Source organism: Trichechus manatus, unplaced genomic scaffold (assembly GCF_000243295.1).
Source record: "Trichechus manatus latirostris isolate Lorelei unplaced genomic scaffold, TriManLat1.0 scaffold00057, whole genome shotgun sequence".
In the NCBI taxonomy this organism is placed as follows: Eukaryota; Metazoa; Chordata; class Mammalia; order Sirenia; family Trichechidae; genus Trichechus; species Trichechus manatus.
This window is the reverse complement of record NW_004443993.1, coordinates 9,133,581-9,149,771: the sequence shown is the minus strand read 5'-3', so window position 1 is coordinate 9,149,771 and position 16,191 is coordinate 9,133,581. Positions and strand designations below refer to the sequence as shown.

The 16,191-nt window shown below is 54.3% G+C and overlaps 1 protein-coding gene across 1 annotated transcript in view; it reads right to left on the bottom strand.

The window, feature by feature from the left end:
- Positions 1-335: 335 nt before the first annotated feature.
- RANBP3 (RAN binding protein 3) overlaps positions 336-16,191 on the bottom strand; it is a 67,087-nt gene continuing 51,231 nt past the window's right edge. The window contains exons 7-15 of the mRNA XM_023733090.1: positions 12,132-12,287; positions 10,075-10,178; positions 8,688-8,766; positions 7,484-7,586; positions 6,812-6,921; positions 4,977-5,097; positions 2,199-2,341; positions 1,357-1,540; positions 336-1,149 (exon numbers count right to left, since the gene is read on the bottom strand). Of these exons, the coding sequence (XP_023588858.1) occupies positions 1,106-1,149; positions 1,357-1,540; positions 2,199-2,341; positions 4,977-5,097; positions 6,812-6,921; positions 7,484-7,586; positions 8,688-8,766; positions 10,075-10,178; positions 12,132-12,287 (1,044 nt within the window). The 3' untranslated portion in view covers positions 336-1,105. The remainder of the gene's footprint in view (positions 1,150-1,356; positions 1,541-2,198; positions 2,342-4,976; positions 5,098-6,811; positions 6,922-7,483; positions 7,587-8,687; positions 8,767-10,074; positions 10,179-12,131; positions 12,288-16,191) is intronic.

Genomic DNA, 16,191 nt, shown 5'->3' with positions numbered 1-16,191 from the left:
CGATGCCTGCCATCCTGAGGAGCCTGTGCACAGTGGACCGCACCTGGTGGGTGCATGGCCGTGGGTGTGGGGTGGGCATGGCGCACAGTCCTGGGTTGGCGGCTGCAGAATGGCCGGTGTGGGAGCCACTGTTGTCTGGGCCCAGCCCCCACCTGCTCTGCATAGCCAGGCCAGGGTCCCCCTCTGCTCTCATGGAGGCCCCCAGCCGCAGCAACACCTTGGGCCGGGGGAGGAATGGCCAGGGTCAGAGGCAGGGCTGTACTGGGGTCCAGACAGTGGGTGAGCCACGTGATGTGCAGGCAGGAAGGGTGGGTGGGATCCCTCCAGGGCCCAGAGACCCTTTAGATAGGTTCTCTCCAGAACTAGGCCACCCTCACCACCCTGACTCAGCCTGAAGGAAGTTGGGGTGGGGAACGAGTGGGGTCTCCCCGAGAGCGGCCTGCTGCCCCAGCCCTAGCCCCAGTAAGGCCCAGGCCCTGCACAAAGGCCAGGAGCACGAGGTGTGGACGATGGGACAGAGTGGCTGCTCAGCAAATGGGAGCGTTTTCCTGCATCTAAGAAACTGAAACTCATCCTTGGAAAATAAAAAAAAATAAAGATCTGCAAAATATGAACCCCAAATGAGAACGGGGACACGGGGTGGAGAGTCCTTACAGAACGTCTGACAGGCCCAGTGTTTACACTTCGGGGGAGAGATGCCGACGCCTAGCTGTGGCCCGCGGGGACCCCCATGCCAGAATCTCAGCAGGCGGTGGCAGTGGAGAGAGGCCAGTGGCCTGAAGGCCGCGACCCGAGGGGGAGAGACGAGGTGCCCGTCCCAGTGAGAAGCCATGACAAGTCTTAATGTGCCATTTCAATTCAAAGGGGGAGGAGAAAGGTCCTTGTGTTCTGCTCATCAATATGATGAGGTCTCGTGCCCACGCCACACCGGGCACTTCCGAGTCTGCTTTGGGACAGGACGTGCGGATCCAAACTGTGGCGACCCAACAGGGGTGTGGTTCCGAGTCTGCGCCCCGATGCTGCCGCGACGCTGCCGCAGGGAGGGGCGAGGGCGGGCGGGCGGACAGACGGACAAAGCAGCAGCCTGTGTGCGGCGGCCCAGCCGCTATGTGCTCCCGGCCGTGGGCCCGTCCCCTTCATCACCGGCGCCTGTGGGGAGAGTGGGACTCACTGCCTGGCCCTGCCCAGGAAGGCTCCAGGCCGCTGGATGAGAGAGCAGTGGGTCATGTGGTCGTGGCTTGGGGCCACATGTGAGGACACTGAGTTCCCTGGGCCAGCCTGGCCCCACTGAGGGCACGCCTAGGTCACCCCAGCTTATGACAGTGGGTGAGGGGTGGCGGGGCCCATCCAGCTCACCGCCTCCTGTGGCCCCTGAGGGAGCCAGGACATCGTCATCACTGTCATCCTCTTCATTGGACGGGGCCACCCCCGGCTCAGGGGCGGGCACCCTGGCCTCCTGCTCCTGTTCCACACGGCTGCGCAGGGCCAGGATGCGGTGGTGCAAGGCTGCATACAGCTGGCCTGTGTCCTTGGAGCTGGCCTGCAGGGGAAGAGGGCTGTGAGGCTCCTGTCTGAGGCTGGGGCCCTGCCCTGGGACCCCAGTCGTCGTCCCCCACCTGCCCTCACCCACCTGTGACGAGGCGGAAAGTGCTGGGTTACAGGGCTCAGAAGCACCCCATCCACAGCACACTGACCCCTTTGCCCACGGGTCAGATCATGGGCCTCTCTGTGGCTCCAAGGACTGCACAGAGCCCAGCCTGTCAGAGCTAACGATGTGACCACTGTTCCTCCACATGGGACATGGGACAGAGGTGACCCCTGAGCACATGGCCAGACCATGGTCCATCCCTCATGGCTTCTCCAGGTGCTGCTGCTGGGGGAGGAGGAGGAGGGCACACTTGCGGTCCCTGGCGGCTGGCAGTGTATCGCCCGAAACTAAGGCCCATTCCCCGTCCTCGGCAGCGCCCTGCCCCCAGCCCCGAATGCCCAGGACCGTACAGCCCCCAGGCTTCCCCCTGGCAGTTTCTAAGCCTGCCCTGTGCAGCCCAGACCCCGGTGCCCTTCTCTGCCCCCCACAGCTGTGAGCTGGCGGAGAGCTCAGAGATGCCCGTGGCTGTGCTGCCGAGGTCCTTCTCATAGGATGGGACCTTTGCTAACCACCCTGGGGCCCTCCTCCCCGGGGCCAGGGGCCCGCTCACCGAGATGAGGAAGACCTTTACGCCCTGGTCCTCCGTGTCTGTGGCTGTGACACGCACGCTCTTCTCACTGGCTTTGTCGATCTGCATCTGCGCCCACAGTTTGGTGTTAAGGATCAGCCGCAGGCTCCCCTGGGTCCGCATCACTGCAATGACAAGGCCACCGTCAACCCCAAACAGCCGGCGGGGGGAAGATACAACTTGGAAGGACACTGAATGTCACAAATAATTCCACGGCTGTCCTGAGATATGTGAAAGCTGCCCGCCTGTCTGCTAAGCCAGAGCCCCTCAACCCCCGGTGGCCACCCATACTGGGAGCCGGCCCTGCAGCCTGGCCCACCCCGCCTGCTGTGGGTGGGAGGCCATTTCCCCTAGCTCCAGAGCCACCAAAGGCCACTGGTGGCATCAGTGGGCTGCAAAGGCCAGGGGTGCAGACTAGTGGCCAGAGGTAGGGGGTTCTGTGTGGTCCCCACAGTCACGTGCCAAGGTGGCAGCTCCCTCCGGGGAAGGCATGACCAGACAGGAGCAGGAGGGGAACTGCAGGAGGCGGGCAGGATGTGACACACAGCTGCGAGTGACGCCCCCCACGCCCCACTTCAGGCCGAGCCCCTGGCCCTCCCCGCGGTTTCTCATACGACAGAAGCACATTGCTTCTCAGCTCCCACTGAGAGGGCCTGGCAGACAGAGTGAGGGGCAACCTGTTGTGGAGACACACGGGAAGCCCCTTCCTTCTCTCCGTCTATGTGGTCGGCCTGCAGGGTCTGGGGTCCTGTCCCCTGTTTGTCACAGCCCACTCACCCTGCTGTACCTGACACCCTGATAAGCCTGTGGACAGGTGGCCTCTTGCCTTGGGGCCGGCCCAGCTCTCCCCACTGGGACGGGCCTGGAGAGGGTTAGGAAGCCTGTCACCTCAGCCAGAGCCCCAAATGGCCACACGGGACGTGGAGCGGCTGAGGGCAGTCGGGGCACCTGCTGGGTCCTGGCCCCGACCCCCTGGCTCTTCTGTGCCCACCACTCCCCTGGGCCCAGCCTTGCCTGCCCAATGAGTCCCTCCGAGGCTGGCAGAGGCTCTGGTGGGCTTTGGGGGAGGGCTGTGAGAAGAATCAAGGCTGCGTGGGTGGAGGGAGAGGGTCATGGGAGTCGATGGGGGCAGGAGGGAGCAGCTGAAGCAGGCCACAGGTCAGCGACAAGGAAGAGCAGAAGGAGGCTGCAGGACCTCACAGTACTACGCTCTCTGTGTTCATTCACATGGGGCTGGAGATTTCCATAATAAAAAATGTAAAGTAGATCAAGAGGACGCCCACGGGGTTGAGACATGCCCAAACAGGGGCGGTCCTCATCTCTGTTCCACCTTTGGGAACCTTGTGAGTCCTGCATGTGGGTGAAAACATTGCTGAGAGGATGCAGCATGAGCTACTATGGGGCCAGAAATCCATGTTTCTGTGAAGGCCAGAAGACGATTTTAATTTGGGAAGAGAAAAACACACGTTTCACACCCGTGCACATATATATGTTGGCATTCTTAAAAAAAAAAAATATGTATATATATTTATACATACACACACACACACACACACACACACGGAGTCCCTGGGTGGTGCAAACAGTCAACATGCTCTCTGCTAACAGAAAGGTTGGAGGTTCGAGTCCATCTAGAGGTGTCTTGGAAGAAAGCTCTGGCAATCTACTTCCAAAAAATCAGCCACTGAAAACCCTATGGAGCACAATTCTACTCTGACACAAGGGGTCACCGTGCGTCGGCGTCAACTCCACGGCCACTGATAGTGGTTAGGATACGTATGTGTTATACGCACATGTAAACTCTTACATGTAAATTCTTACAACAAACACACCTCTGGGAGTAAGACTTGTGCATAAAGATGGCCCCAGGAGGATTAGGATTATTTACAACAGTAAAAAATAAGAAACCTCAATGTCCCTCAATAAGGAAATGGCTATATACATTAGTTGTCAATGGAATATTAACGAAGAAGTTTTTCAAAAACAATCGCATTTTTGAAGAAAATTTAATGATACAGGGAACACGCTCATGAAATAGCAACTGAAAACAGCAGGACGTGAAAATGCCCCATTTCATGAAAAAAGAACCAAAAAACAGGACTGGATTGCTGACAGGTTAACCAAGATTTATCTCTTTATAAAGAGGACTAGAGTTGACAGAAGGAGCCCTGGTGGCGCAGGGGTTAACTGCCCGGCTGCTAACCGAAAGGTCGGCTATTCGAACTCACCAGCTGTTTCAAAGGAGAAAGACGTGGCAGTCTGCTTCCGTGAAGATTACAGCCTAGGAAACCCTATGGGGCAGTTCTACTCTGTCCAATAGGATTGTTATGGGTTGGAATCGACTCAATGGCAATCGATTTGGTTTTTATAGTTGACATTTTGTTTCTTCTTTTTCCTCTTCTACCATAAAACAAGTATCATTTTTATCAGAAAATAAGTTAAAAAAAAAATGATAAGTACTTTTCCTCATTTGAGTACTCAGTAAAAAGAAAGGCCGAGGGAGGGCTGGCTCCTGGAGCCAAGGGTGAGGCATGCCGGGTGAGGGCAGAGCCAGGCGCCTGGGGTGGAGTGTGGGCACGGTAGGTGCCGGGTGTGGGCTCAGGTGGCCGCCTGGTGCGGGGTGTGGGTGGTGGCCATCCTGGGGGGCCTGCTCCTGCTCTGTGGGTCTACTGACGAATTGGGACGTGGCCCTTGGCGCCCTCTGGAAAGCACACTTCTCTGCACATCCCAGGCCTTCTCCCAGGACCCCACACTGCTCACCTAACCGGGACTGTAACGTGCCATCGTCCGCAGACGCCATGTCGTTGAGTCTGAGGAGCCCCCGGCCTCTCTCCACCCAGGACTGTGAGGCTTTGTCAAAGACAAACAGCTTACACTGGATCTGGAACACAAAGACGGCCCTCCTGGTGAGCAGGGGCCCAGGCCACTTCAGACACCCACCAGGACGGCTACAACCAGAAAGATGGATCATGGCAAGTGTTGGGGAAAAAGTGGGGAACCCAGAACCCTCATACACTGCTGGTGGGAATGTAAAATGCTGCAGCTGCTCAGGAAAACAGCCAAGATATGTTCCTCAAATGGTTAAACAGAAAGCTACCATATGACCCAGTAATTCCGCTCCCAGGTATATACCCTACAGAATTGAAAGCATGTGTCCACACAAAAACTTGTACACGCACGTTCACAGCAGCATTATTTGCAGCAGCCCGAAGTGGACACAACCCAACATCCACAGATGATGGATCAACAGAATGGGGCCCAGCCACACAGTGGAGTATCATTCAGGCACAGAGAGGAAGGAAGCGCTGACTGATACACGTTACGACATGGGTGAACCCTGAAAACACTACGCTCCGTGGGAAAAGCCAGACACAAAAGGCCACCTATGGAATAATCCCATTTACACGGAATGTCCAGAGTAAGCAAATCCACACACAGAAAGCAGATCACTGGCTGTCAGGGGCTGTGGGGAGGAGGAATGGGAAGTGACCGCTAACAAGTACAGAGTTTCTTTTTAGGAGAACAAAAACGTCCTAAAATTAGATTGTGGTGATGGCTGCAAAACTGTAAATATACTGAAAACTATGAAACTGCATACTTTTAAAAGGGGAAATTTTATGGTATGTGAGCTGTATCTCAATAAAGCTGTTATTAAACAAACCAACAAACAAAGACTTTGTGATAGAGGCCATTTGTAGGCCGCGAAGCCTAAAACAAATATTTACCATCTGGTTCTTTACAGAAAAAGTCTGCAGGTCCCCAACAGTCAGTATCTCTCAAAAGGAACAGATTTAAAAAAGTGGTAGTAAAAATCCCACAGTACTACACATGGTTTACACACACATGCACACACACGTATGCATAAAAGGATGTCCCAGAGAAGGGGGGATGGCGACGGGTAAAGTGGAAGGAAAGTTCTGGCTGCATCTGTGACCCTTGACCCTCCCCAATAAACTCGAGATGCCTGTGTGCCAAAATATTTACGGTTATTAACTCTGGGTAGCAGAGAAGCAGAGATGGGGGGGATGGCAGAGGGGTGCATTTGTCCCCGAGTGCAAGTCCAAGGGGGCAACAGGGGCGCCAGACAAGGCGCAGAATGACATTCTGAGGCGCCACAGATATAAAGGTGCCTGACTGAGGCAGCCGGGCAAGAGGGGGGAAGGTGGTTCTGCTGACGCGTCACAGCTACCAACTTCTATTATTCATCCTGAAACTGGTGGGGGGTGGGAGGATAGGGGGTTGTTGCAACTTAGAGATTGTCCCTGGGTACATGAATGGGGAGCAGTTTAGAGATTGCCCCTGGGTGCTTGAATTGGGGGGGCAGTTTAGAGACTGCCCCTGGGCGCTTGCTGCGCCCCTGCAGAGAAGCTGTTTGGCAGTCTTTGCAATTCCCTGAATTACCAAGAATGTCTCAAAACAGATCTTTTTGCTCCAGAGAACAAACAATACAAGCAACCCCTCGGAAGACAGCTGGGCCGGCCCGTCACCTCTGTCGCCCTGTGGGAAAGCCCCCTGGTGTGCGGAGGATGAGGGCTGGACCCTCAGATACAGAGAAACGGGCCACCGCTGGCTGTCCCTGGCCCCTGGCCCCTCACCTGTAACACGTTGCTCTCTGCCTCCTCCCCGGTGATGACTTCCACTTTTTCCAACAAACACTTCCGAGCTGTTGCCTTGGTGTAGGCGGCTGCCGACTCGGCCAGGGACTCTGAAAGGTTATTACCTGAACAACACTGACTATTTAATGGCAGGGGGTGGGGGGAGCGGTTTCTAGCTCACAGGAGACCAAAAGGGGTGGTCCTGGCCTCATGGGTGACAGCTACCCCTGTGGGCCACACCGGGGCCCTGGAGTGAACGCTGGAAACAGGCCAAGTAATCCGGCCTTGGAATTTGTGGGGAGGCCACTTGGGCCGGTCAGTGCAGCTCCCGATCTCTCGCCTTCCCACCCAGCAGAGGACCGGACAGCAAGAGACTTCAAACGCAGGTCGCTGAAATGACACTTCCCTCTGAGCATGCGGGGTGGGGACAAGGCTGCTGCCAAGCACGCAGGGGGAGGACAACGGTCGCCTCAGCAACGCCCTGCCTGCCCCCGACCCAGTCTGCACAGTGACACGAGCCCTCGCTCTCCTGAAGGCAAGCGTTTCCCATCTTTTTTCTGTTCCACCACTGCTGCCCCAGTAGCTGGTTCACAGGTGGGCATCACGGGCAGGGGCGAAGAGGGACAGCCCCTCCCATAACTCGCTCCCGGGGGCAGGAGAATTCTAAAGTACCTTTCTCGGGGGTGGCCTCCTGGGAAGAGGACTCGGACCTGGACTCGGCGGCCGTGTTTTCCCTGTTGGCATCTGAGCTGACCTCATTTAATTTTGGCGGGCTCTGTGGAAAGATGAAGGCACATGGGATGAGGGGTGTTTGTGTGGCCCCGGGCGACGGGGCTGCAGAGCAAGGCTTGGGCACGAGCCCACAGTGCCAGCTCTCCTCTGCCTGGCAGTGTTTCTGCGGTGGCTTCTCCTTTACAGCTTGGAGGGCCTGTGCAGACCCGGGAGAAGTGACTGCGGAGCGGTTCTTCCCCCAGGTCAGGGATGCTCGGGCCCCATCTGCACACAGCGCCCCTTGAGTGCCCTGCGGCTGCAAACCCTCACAGAAAGCGGCGGCTCGACGCTCGCTGCACTCGGAGCTCGCAGTCCTTGCAGACTCACTCCTGGGTGCCTCCCATGGACACCCGCACCTGCCCTCGGAGCCCCAGCGCAGCTTGCAGATGGAGCGCACTGGTGCAGGAGAAGAGAAGCAGGAGGCTCCCGGGTTCAGTGGACACCGAGACAGGATGGGGAACGCTGGGGGGCCAAACCAGCTCCTCACAGACAACAGTGGGGCTGTGAGCATTTGACCGGGAAGAAAAGGAGTGCGGGTGAACGATTCCCCGGCTGGATGGGTGCCCGGGGAAGGGAGGGTCCTTTGGTGCACGCTGATCCATCGGCTGGGTGGGTGGGCGCATTGCGAGCAGGCCTGCTGGGGAGGGGTCAGCCCTGTTTGGCCTGCAATGGCCGGGAACACAGACCACCCTGCCTGGCTCCTACGGGGCTGCAGCCTCGGGGTGGGGTAGGGCCACCCTCCTGGGCTCTAAGCGTCCAGCAGTAGCATGGAGCTAAGAACCTTTAGGACTTTCCTGGTGGCTGTCACTCCAGCTGGCCTTAACCAGGAGGGAGCACAGACCCTGACAGCTGGCACAGCGGACAACTGCTGGCAGATTTCGGGAAAAGACAGGGGTGTGCTCACCAGCTTGCACCTCCCTGGGTTGCTGGAACCCCCACCCCGTCTCTAAGCTGAGCCTGAGCTGGGTCTTCTTTCTCTGACTCGCACTTGAAAGTATCCCAGTTTTACAGAGGACGACGCGGCAGCCACGTTCCACAGGTCCCCTTGGGGAAGCCCTAAAAGCACTGGGTCCCCACAGGAACAGCTCCTGCCTCAGCCACTCACCAAAACGCGTGCACTCATGTTCTGGCCAAACACGAACTTGTTGCTGGATGAATCGGCACTGTTGGTCGAGTTCTCTAAGCTGAAAAGATGCGTGTGAGCATGAGGCTGTTAGATGGAACGGGCCAAGGGCACACGCGCATGTGCAAACGCACACGTGCACACACGCACACACCATCAGAGACCCCAGCCTGCTGGAGAAAGCACAGGCCCAAGCACCACTCAGCCGTCCTCCAGGGCCAGGCCAGAGACAGGTCTCCCGCACGCGTCCACGCCCGCACTGGGACGGGAAACTCGGACCCTAGGCTGGTCTTGGTGAGGCGTGTGAACGGCAGGACCCACCTACTGGGCACCCACTGCACACGGGCTCAGTCTGTCTGTCTGACACCTGCTCCTTCATCCGCCGAGAAGGTAGGCCTCGCCCTTGCTGGGCAGATGAGCACAACAGCTCGGAGAGGCTGAGCGCAGGGGTCAGAATGGGGAGCCGGCCACTTTCGGAAGGAAACCCAGCTGTCCCTCAGCAGTGGGCTGATCTCTCTGGGAGAGCTCTCCTTCCATCCCGGGTCGCTGGCAGGTGACACAGACGGCGCTGAGCCGGCGCGCGGCCTGCTGACCGGCACTCACCAGCTGCCCTGCCCTCACAGTGCCCCTGATTTAAGCCATCACAGATCCTAAGTGCCTCCCAATTTTGAAAATGTGGAAGTGCAGAAAGACGTGTGTCATAAAAACAACGAACTCTGCTGATGCGTGCGGCTAAGTGGTGAGCTCACTGTCCAGCTGGGCCCGATGTCTGAGCCCACCTCCTGACCACCATGCCGGTCCCTCTCCCAGCTGGAGACGCTTTCCTTCTGAAGCACCTGGTGGGGCCATCCACACCACTGCTGAACATGAGCAGCAGTGGAAGCAGCCAGTGCAAGCTTAGGTCTTCACCCCACAGGCCAAATCCTGGGTCAGGGGCAGCCAGAGGTCGGAACCTCCTGGCCGACAGGAGGCAACCCAGTCGCTACGGGCCCACTCGGCATGAGGACCACCAGAGGGCAGGCCGTGTCCTCCACCCGCCCCTGGACAAGCACCCAGAGCTCTGCTCCTGCTGCAGGTGTCTGTCCAAGCCCAGGGGAGAGCAGCCCACCCCAGCCCCTCCACAGCTGGGCCCAGAGTGGGAGGGTAGGAGGCTGCACGTGCCTCCTCTGCCTGCACCCCATGGAAGCACCCAGCTCCAGGCACTGCCACCTCTCTGCAGGACCCCGCTCCGTGGCAGAAGTGTGGAATTCTGGGGTAGGTGCTGTCCTGGGCATTCAAGGTGTTAACCAGCATCCCCCCATCTGCCCATTACATGCCAGCAGCCTCACCACTCAGCCCCTGGCTGGGCACCCTGCCCACCAACACGCACCTGGAGCTGATGTACTGGAGGAAGTAGTTCGTTGCGGTTGGCGTTTCTGAGCTGGGGTGCCCAGCATTCTCCACGTCAGCTACGTCTGTGTTCTCATTTATTAACTGGGAAACAGAGGGAACACTCAGGACCCAGAGAAGGACATGGGGTGTCCACACGATCCTTCCTCGGGTGGCACAGCTCCGAGGCCTTCCTGTGTGTGCATGGGGGTGGGGGCAAGGGGGGCTTTTGTGCTTTTAATGGTGAAGGTACAATAACAGTCCCTAAAGCACCAGGGAGCCTTTTCTACCTTGTTAAAGAAATGTCACGTGTGAGCTGGCACCTTGGCTTTCTCATCAGTGCTCCTGTGCCGAGGGGACACAGAATGTTTACAAGTCTGGCATTTCCCGGGGTTTGCCGTAAACATAACAAACGATCGTTTCCTGAGGGCTTCCTTTATGCCAACTGCTGTGCTGAGTCTGTTACATACAGCGTTTAATCCCCCCGGAAACTCCAGGAGTGGGTATTACGGAGCCACCTCATCGACAAGGAAACAGGCTCGGAGGGGTTCAAGCATCGCCCAGGGTGCCCTCAACAGAGAAGCTGGGATGTGACTGTCAGACTCCAAAGCCCAGGAAAGTCCGAGACCTCCATAAAATACTGCTCCACCCCAATTCTGAGCACCCACCCTTCCAAACTCCAGGACCAGCCTCTGCCTGGCATGAACGCCAGTGGCCAGGCCAGGATTCCATCCCAAGTGAGTGGGTTTCAAGCCCTCCACCTCGAGCCCTTTACCTCGTCGGGAGCAGCCCAAAGGACTAACTGTTGTGGCCTGAAGTTATGGCAACACAAGCGCCTGTTTTTCACGTCTCGTGGGGGGTTTGGGCTTCTGTTGGGCAGTGAGCACCAGAGGAGCAGGCAGGAAGCACCACCCGGTGAGTCTCCACGCCAGAGATGTTTGCTGCCTTACTTCTGGGTTTCCCCCCGACGTGGGGCCAGGTCATTCTCTGTGGTGAGGCTGTCCTGTGTGCCACAGGGTGTACAGCAGCACCCCCGGCCTCCACCCACTCAGTGACAGTAGCACCCCCCTCCCCGGACCTGACAACCAGAAGTCTCCAGACATTGTCACTGACGTGGACTCTCAGGCTTCGAGGGAAGCTTCTGGCCCGACGTGCTGTGGAGAACGCTATGGAAGGTCTCTCCCTCCCTGAGGCTGTGTGAAGTCCTGTTCCCAACTCTGGTCTCCCTGGAGCCCCAGCACCTGGAGCTCCAAGCTGTGGCCTGCCATGCTAGCCACTCCCACCCCAACCCCAAGTCCCCCGGCTGGACAGATCAGGAGGTGGCAGACACTGTCGTCTCCTTACGGGACAGAAGGCAATATCTTTGCCCCCTACTTAAAATAAGGCAGTGGTACTCATTCAGGCAATTCTGCCCCACCCCGGGGGACACCTGACAATGTCTGCAGTTATGGTTGTCACAACTGGGGGGAGGTGTGCTACAGGAACTGAGTGGGTGGGTGGAGGCCAGGGATGCTGCTCAACACCCTCCAATGCTCAGGCCGCACCCCAGAGAATGATCTGCCCCACATGTCCACAGTGCTGAGGTGGAGCGACCCTAAACAAAGGACAAAAGCTCCCTGGCGTGTAGAAGGCACGGGACAGTGCAGTCGGCCATATCCTTTGCTGTGAAGCCATCAGTTCTCAGGGATAAGCTATGTCCCTGCTACCGGGACGAGGCGGCCTGACGTCAGCAGACAGCGCTAACGCTCATGCTCAGTGGAGGGTGGTGCTGGGCAGCGCCCCATCAGGATGCACCCAGCCTGGCTGCCCCGTCAGGGTGCCCCCAGCCCAACAAGGTATGGAAAGCAGTGGGCTGAGCAGTGAGGTATGGAAAGGTACCCAGAGAAGCAGCTGCCCGTGGCACAAGTCCTGAGACGACCCCAAAGACACACCCTTTGCTTCCCAGCGCCCTGCCCTCCTTTTCTAAGGAAAACAGGACTTCCCGTTGTTCATCCTGGGGGAGGCATACACGAATCAGTTCATTAGTGCAAGGGATCATCCGAGCCCCTGACCACGCACCTTGACTCTGTCCCTCAAGTTCTGTCCAAAGACAAACGCCTGCTGTGCAGCTTGTTCCTTTCTCTCACAGTTCTCCTCCTCAGAAGTGCTACTAGACTCATTTTTCTGGGGCTCTTTCTCCTGTTTAAGACACACACACACAGAGAAGGGACAAGCTTACTTAGACAAGAGGACAACCCCACATCGTGTGACTGGCTCCTCACGGGGAGGGTCCCTGCGCCGAGAGACAACCTGAGACTGGCTGGGGACGAGCCCCACTGGCACCCTGTGCGGAGCTTCCCTTGGGTGACGTCATGTAAGGCGGGCCCCGGGACACCAACCACAAGTTGCTGGCCCCTAACAGGTTTGCTTTAGACGAATGGGAGTCTGTGTGGGAGGAAGAGGTGTGGATGCCAGAAGTCCAGCAGAGCCTGTCCCACTCCTAGGGGCCACATGCAGCACCCCAGACCTCAGAAGGGGTTGGTTTCTGAGTGGGAGGTGGGATTGGGCAGCCTGGAGAGGCAACAACAGGGGTCTCTGCCCATCATGGGAAGTTGGGAGACCAACAGGCTCCCATGGCCCAGCTGACCAAGGCTCAGACTAAACCAGACCCGGGCCCTCTGTGGAGCTGAGTTCGCAAGAGAAGCTTCTGGGTTTCCACAGACAACATTTCCTTAGACTCCGATTTCCTTCTGGTTTAAAACAGCCAACAAGTGGTCCTTCTGTCCCATTGAGGTGACTCGGAAAAGGAACACCACCAGCCAGCATGACTAAAAGGCGCTTCCAGGAACCTGTTCTGAGACACTGGCCGAGGGTGCAAGGACAGACGAGAGGCCTGCTGCAGCACTGTGGGTGCCGCGGGGGGCTCATGTCAGGCGAGGGGCGGAACAATCTAAGAAACAAAATTCAGGGGTCTCTGAAATGAAGTGACGCCCACACACGCAGGGAAAGCAAGCTGTAGAGTACACGTGTGGTTCTATCTCGGTTAAAAGCGAGCTCAAGGTGCCCAACTACCAATACTGAACATTTAGATCAAGGATTCTATAGAAGAATACTGATCAAAAGGGGGAAATGTGGAGCAGAATTTAAAATTCTCACAGAATTCAGGCTTTTTGGAGCCACTGAGGCTGGATGATCCTCCAAAACTATTACCTTGAGGAAATCTTTAAACCTTGAACTGAAACTATTCCCTGAAGTCATCTTTGAACCAAATAATGGTTTAGCCTAATTAGAAAAGAATGCCTGCATGAAGCAGCATATGCTTTTAAAGAACTATGTATAAGTGATCACAGTGACAACGGCAACTTGAAAGGATAGATGAGAACCTTAGGGGGCAGTTGAGTTTGTTAATGGTGGTGAAAAAAAAGAGCTTGGAAAAGATTGTAGAGAAAGGTGGCACAACTTGAAGAATGTACACAAAGTAACTCAACTGCTGTTGTTGTAAGATGCTATCTAGCTGATTGCGAATCACAGCAACCCTACATACAACAGAACAAAATACTGTCCAGTCCTATGTCATCCTCACAATTGCTGCTGTTTGAGCCCACTGTTGCAGCCACTGTGTCAATCCATCTCCTTGATGGTCTTCCTCTTTTTCACTGACCCTCCACTTTACCAAGCATGATGTCCTTCTCCAGGGATTGCTCCCTCCTGATAACACATCCAAAGTATGTGAAGTCTTTGCCATCCTCACTTCTAAGGAGCATTCTGGCTATGCTTCTTCCAAGACAGATTTGTTTGTTCTTTTGGCAGTCCATGGTATATTCAATGTTCACCAATACCATCAATTCAAATGCCTCAATTCCTCTTTAGTCTTCCTTATTCATTGTCCAGCTTTCACATGCATATGAGGCGACGGAAAATACCATTGCTTGGGTCAGGCACCCCTTAGTCCTCAAAGTGACATCTTTGCTTTTTAACATTTTAAAGAGGTTTTTAGCAGCAGATTTGCCCATTGCAGTATGTGGTTTGATTTCTTGACTGCTGCATGAGCACTGACTGTTGATCCAAGTAAAATGAAATCCACTGACAACTTCAGTCTTTTCCCCATTTATCATGATGTTGCTTACTGGTCCAGTTGTGAGGATTTTTGTTTTCTTTATGTTGAGGTGTAATACATACTGAAGTCTGTAGTCTTTGATCTTCATCAGTAAGTGCTTCACACCCTCTCCACTTTCAGCAAGACAAGGTTATGTCATCTGCATATCCCAGGTTGTTAATGAGTCTTCCTCCAGTCCTGATGACCCGTTCTTCAAATAGTCCAGTTTTTTTAATTATCTGTTCATCATACAGACTGCAGTATCGCGAAATGATACAACCCTGATACACACATTTTCTGATTTTAAATCACGCGGTATTCCCTTGTTTTGTTTGAATGACTGCCTCTTGGTCTACGGAGAGGTTCTGCATAAACACAATTAAGTGTTGTGGAATTTCCATTTTTTCAATGTTATCCATAATTTGTTATGATCCACACAGTCAAATGCCTTTGCATAGTTAATAAAACACAGGCAAACATCTTTCTGGTATTCTCTGCTTTCAGGCAAGATTCATCTGACATCAGCAATGATATCCCTGGTTCCACATCCTCTTCTGAATCCGTCTTGAATTTCTGGCAGTTCCCTGTTAGATGTACTCTTGCAACCGCTTTTGAATGATGTTCAGCAAAATTTTACTTGTGTGCGATATGAATGATATTGTTTGATAACTTCCACATTCTATTCGGTCACGTTTCTTTGGAATGCACACAAATATGGGTCTCTTCCAGTCAGTTGGCCAGGAAGCTGTCTTCCAAATTTCCTGGCATAGCTGAGTGAGACCCTCCAGTCCTGCATTCGTTTGTTGAAACACCTCAATTGGTGTTTTGTCAATTCCTAGAGCCTTGTATTTTGCCAATGCCTTCAGTGTAGCTTAGACTTCTTCCTTCAATACTGAGGCCCTTGGTCACAGCCCCGCACAGGGGTTTCCCCAGGGCAGTGCTGGGTGTGTGCTTGATCATATGCTACCTCCTGAAATGGTTGAATGTCGACTGATTCTTTTTGGTATAATGACTCTGTGTATTCCTTCCATTTTCTTTTGATGCTTCCTGCATCGTTCAATATTTTGCCCATGGAATCATTCAATAGCGCAACTTAAGGCTTGACGTCTTTCTTCAGTTTAGTTTGAGAATGTCAAGTGTGTTCTTCCCTTTTGGTTTTCTACCTCCAGGTCTTCACACATTTCATTATAATACTTTGTCTTCTTGAGCCACCCTTTGAAATCTATTCAGCTTCTACTTCATCATTTCTACCATTTGCTTTAGCTATTCTACGTTTAAGAACAAATTTCAGAGTCTCTTCTACATCCATTTTGGTCTTTTCTCCTTCCTATCTTTTTAATGCTTTTTTCATGTATGATGTCCTTGATGTCATCCCACAACTCGTCTGGTCTTCGATAATTAGTGTTCAGTGTGTCAAATCTATTCTTGAGATGGTCTCTAAATTCAGGTGGGATATACTCAAGATCATATTTTGGCTCTGGTGGACTGAACTGTACACGCAGAAATTGTTGAAGTGGTGTGTTTTGTTTGGTATATTTTTACTCACACGCACACACACAAATAATAACAATACAAAAGGAAACAAACTCAATAGTGTGTGTGTGTGTGTGTGTTTAGAAATAACCAGGAAGATAAATCATGAGAAAGAGAGAATACAAATTATCAAGAGATGTTATCTGGGGGTCTCTGAATCTAAGCAGGGGGCTTACAGGGTTTACTTTATAGATTTCTGTGGCATTTCAATGCTTGCAGAATGCAGGCACTACTGCATTTCTTACATGCTTATGCTTTTCTTATACAACAAAAGCTAGCAGATAATTAGGAGAAAAACAAAAGCTCTTGGGCTGATGCTCTGGGGATGTGTGAGGTGGAAAAAATGTTAAGTAAGGGCGTCCCCCAGAGATGCTGCGGAGGGATCTGAGAAAACGAGAAAGGCTGTGTTGGCTCTGCCTTCTTTCAGCTTTTGTAGCTGGCGGGGAGACTGGAGTTAACATACCAGCCTGGTAGAAATTGTACTTTTGAGTCCATTTGTCAAACAACTTA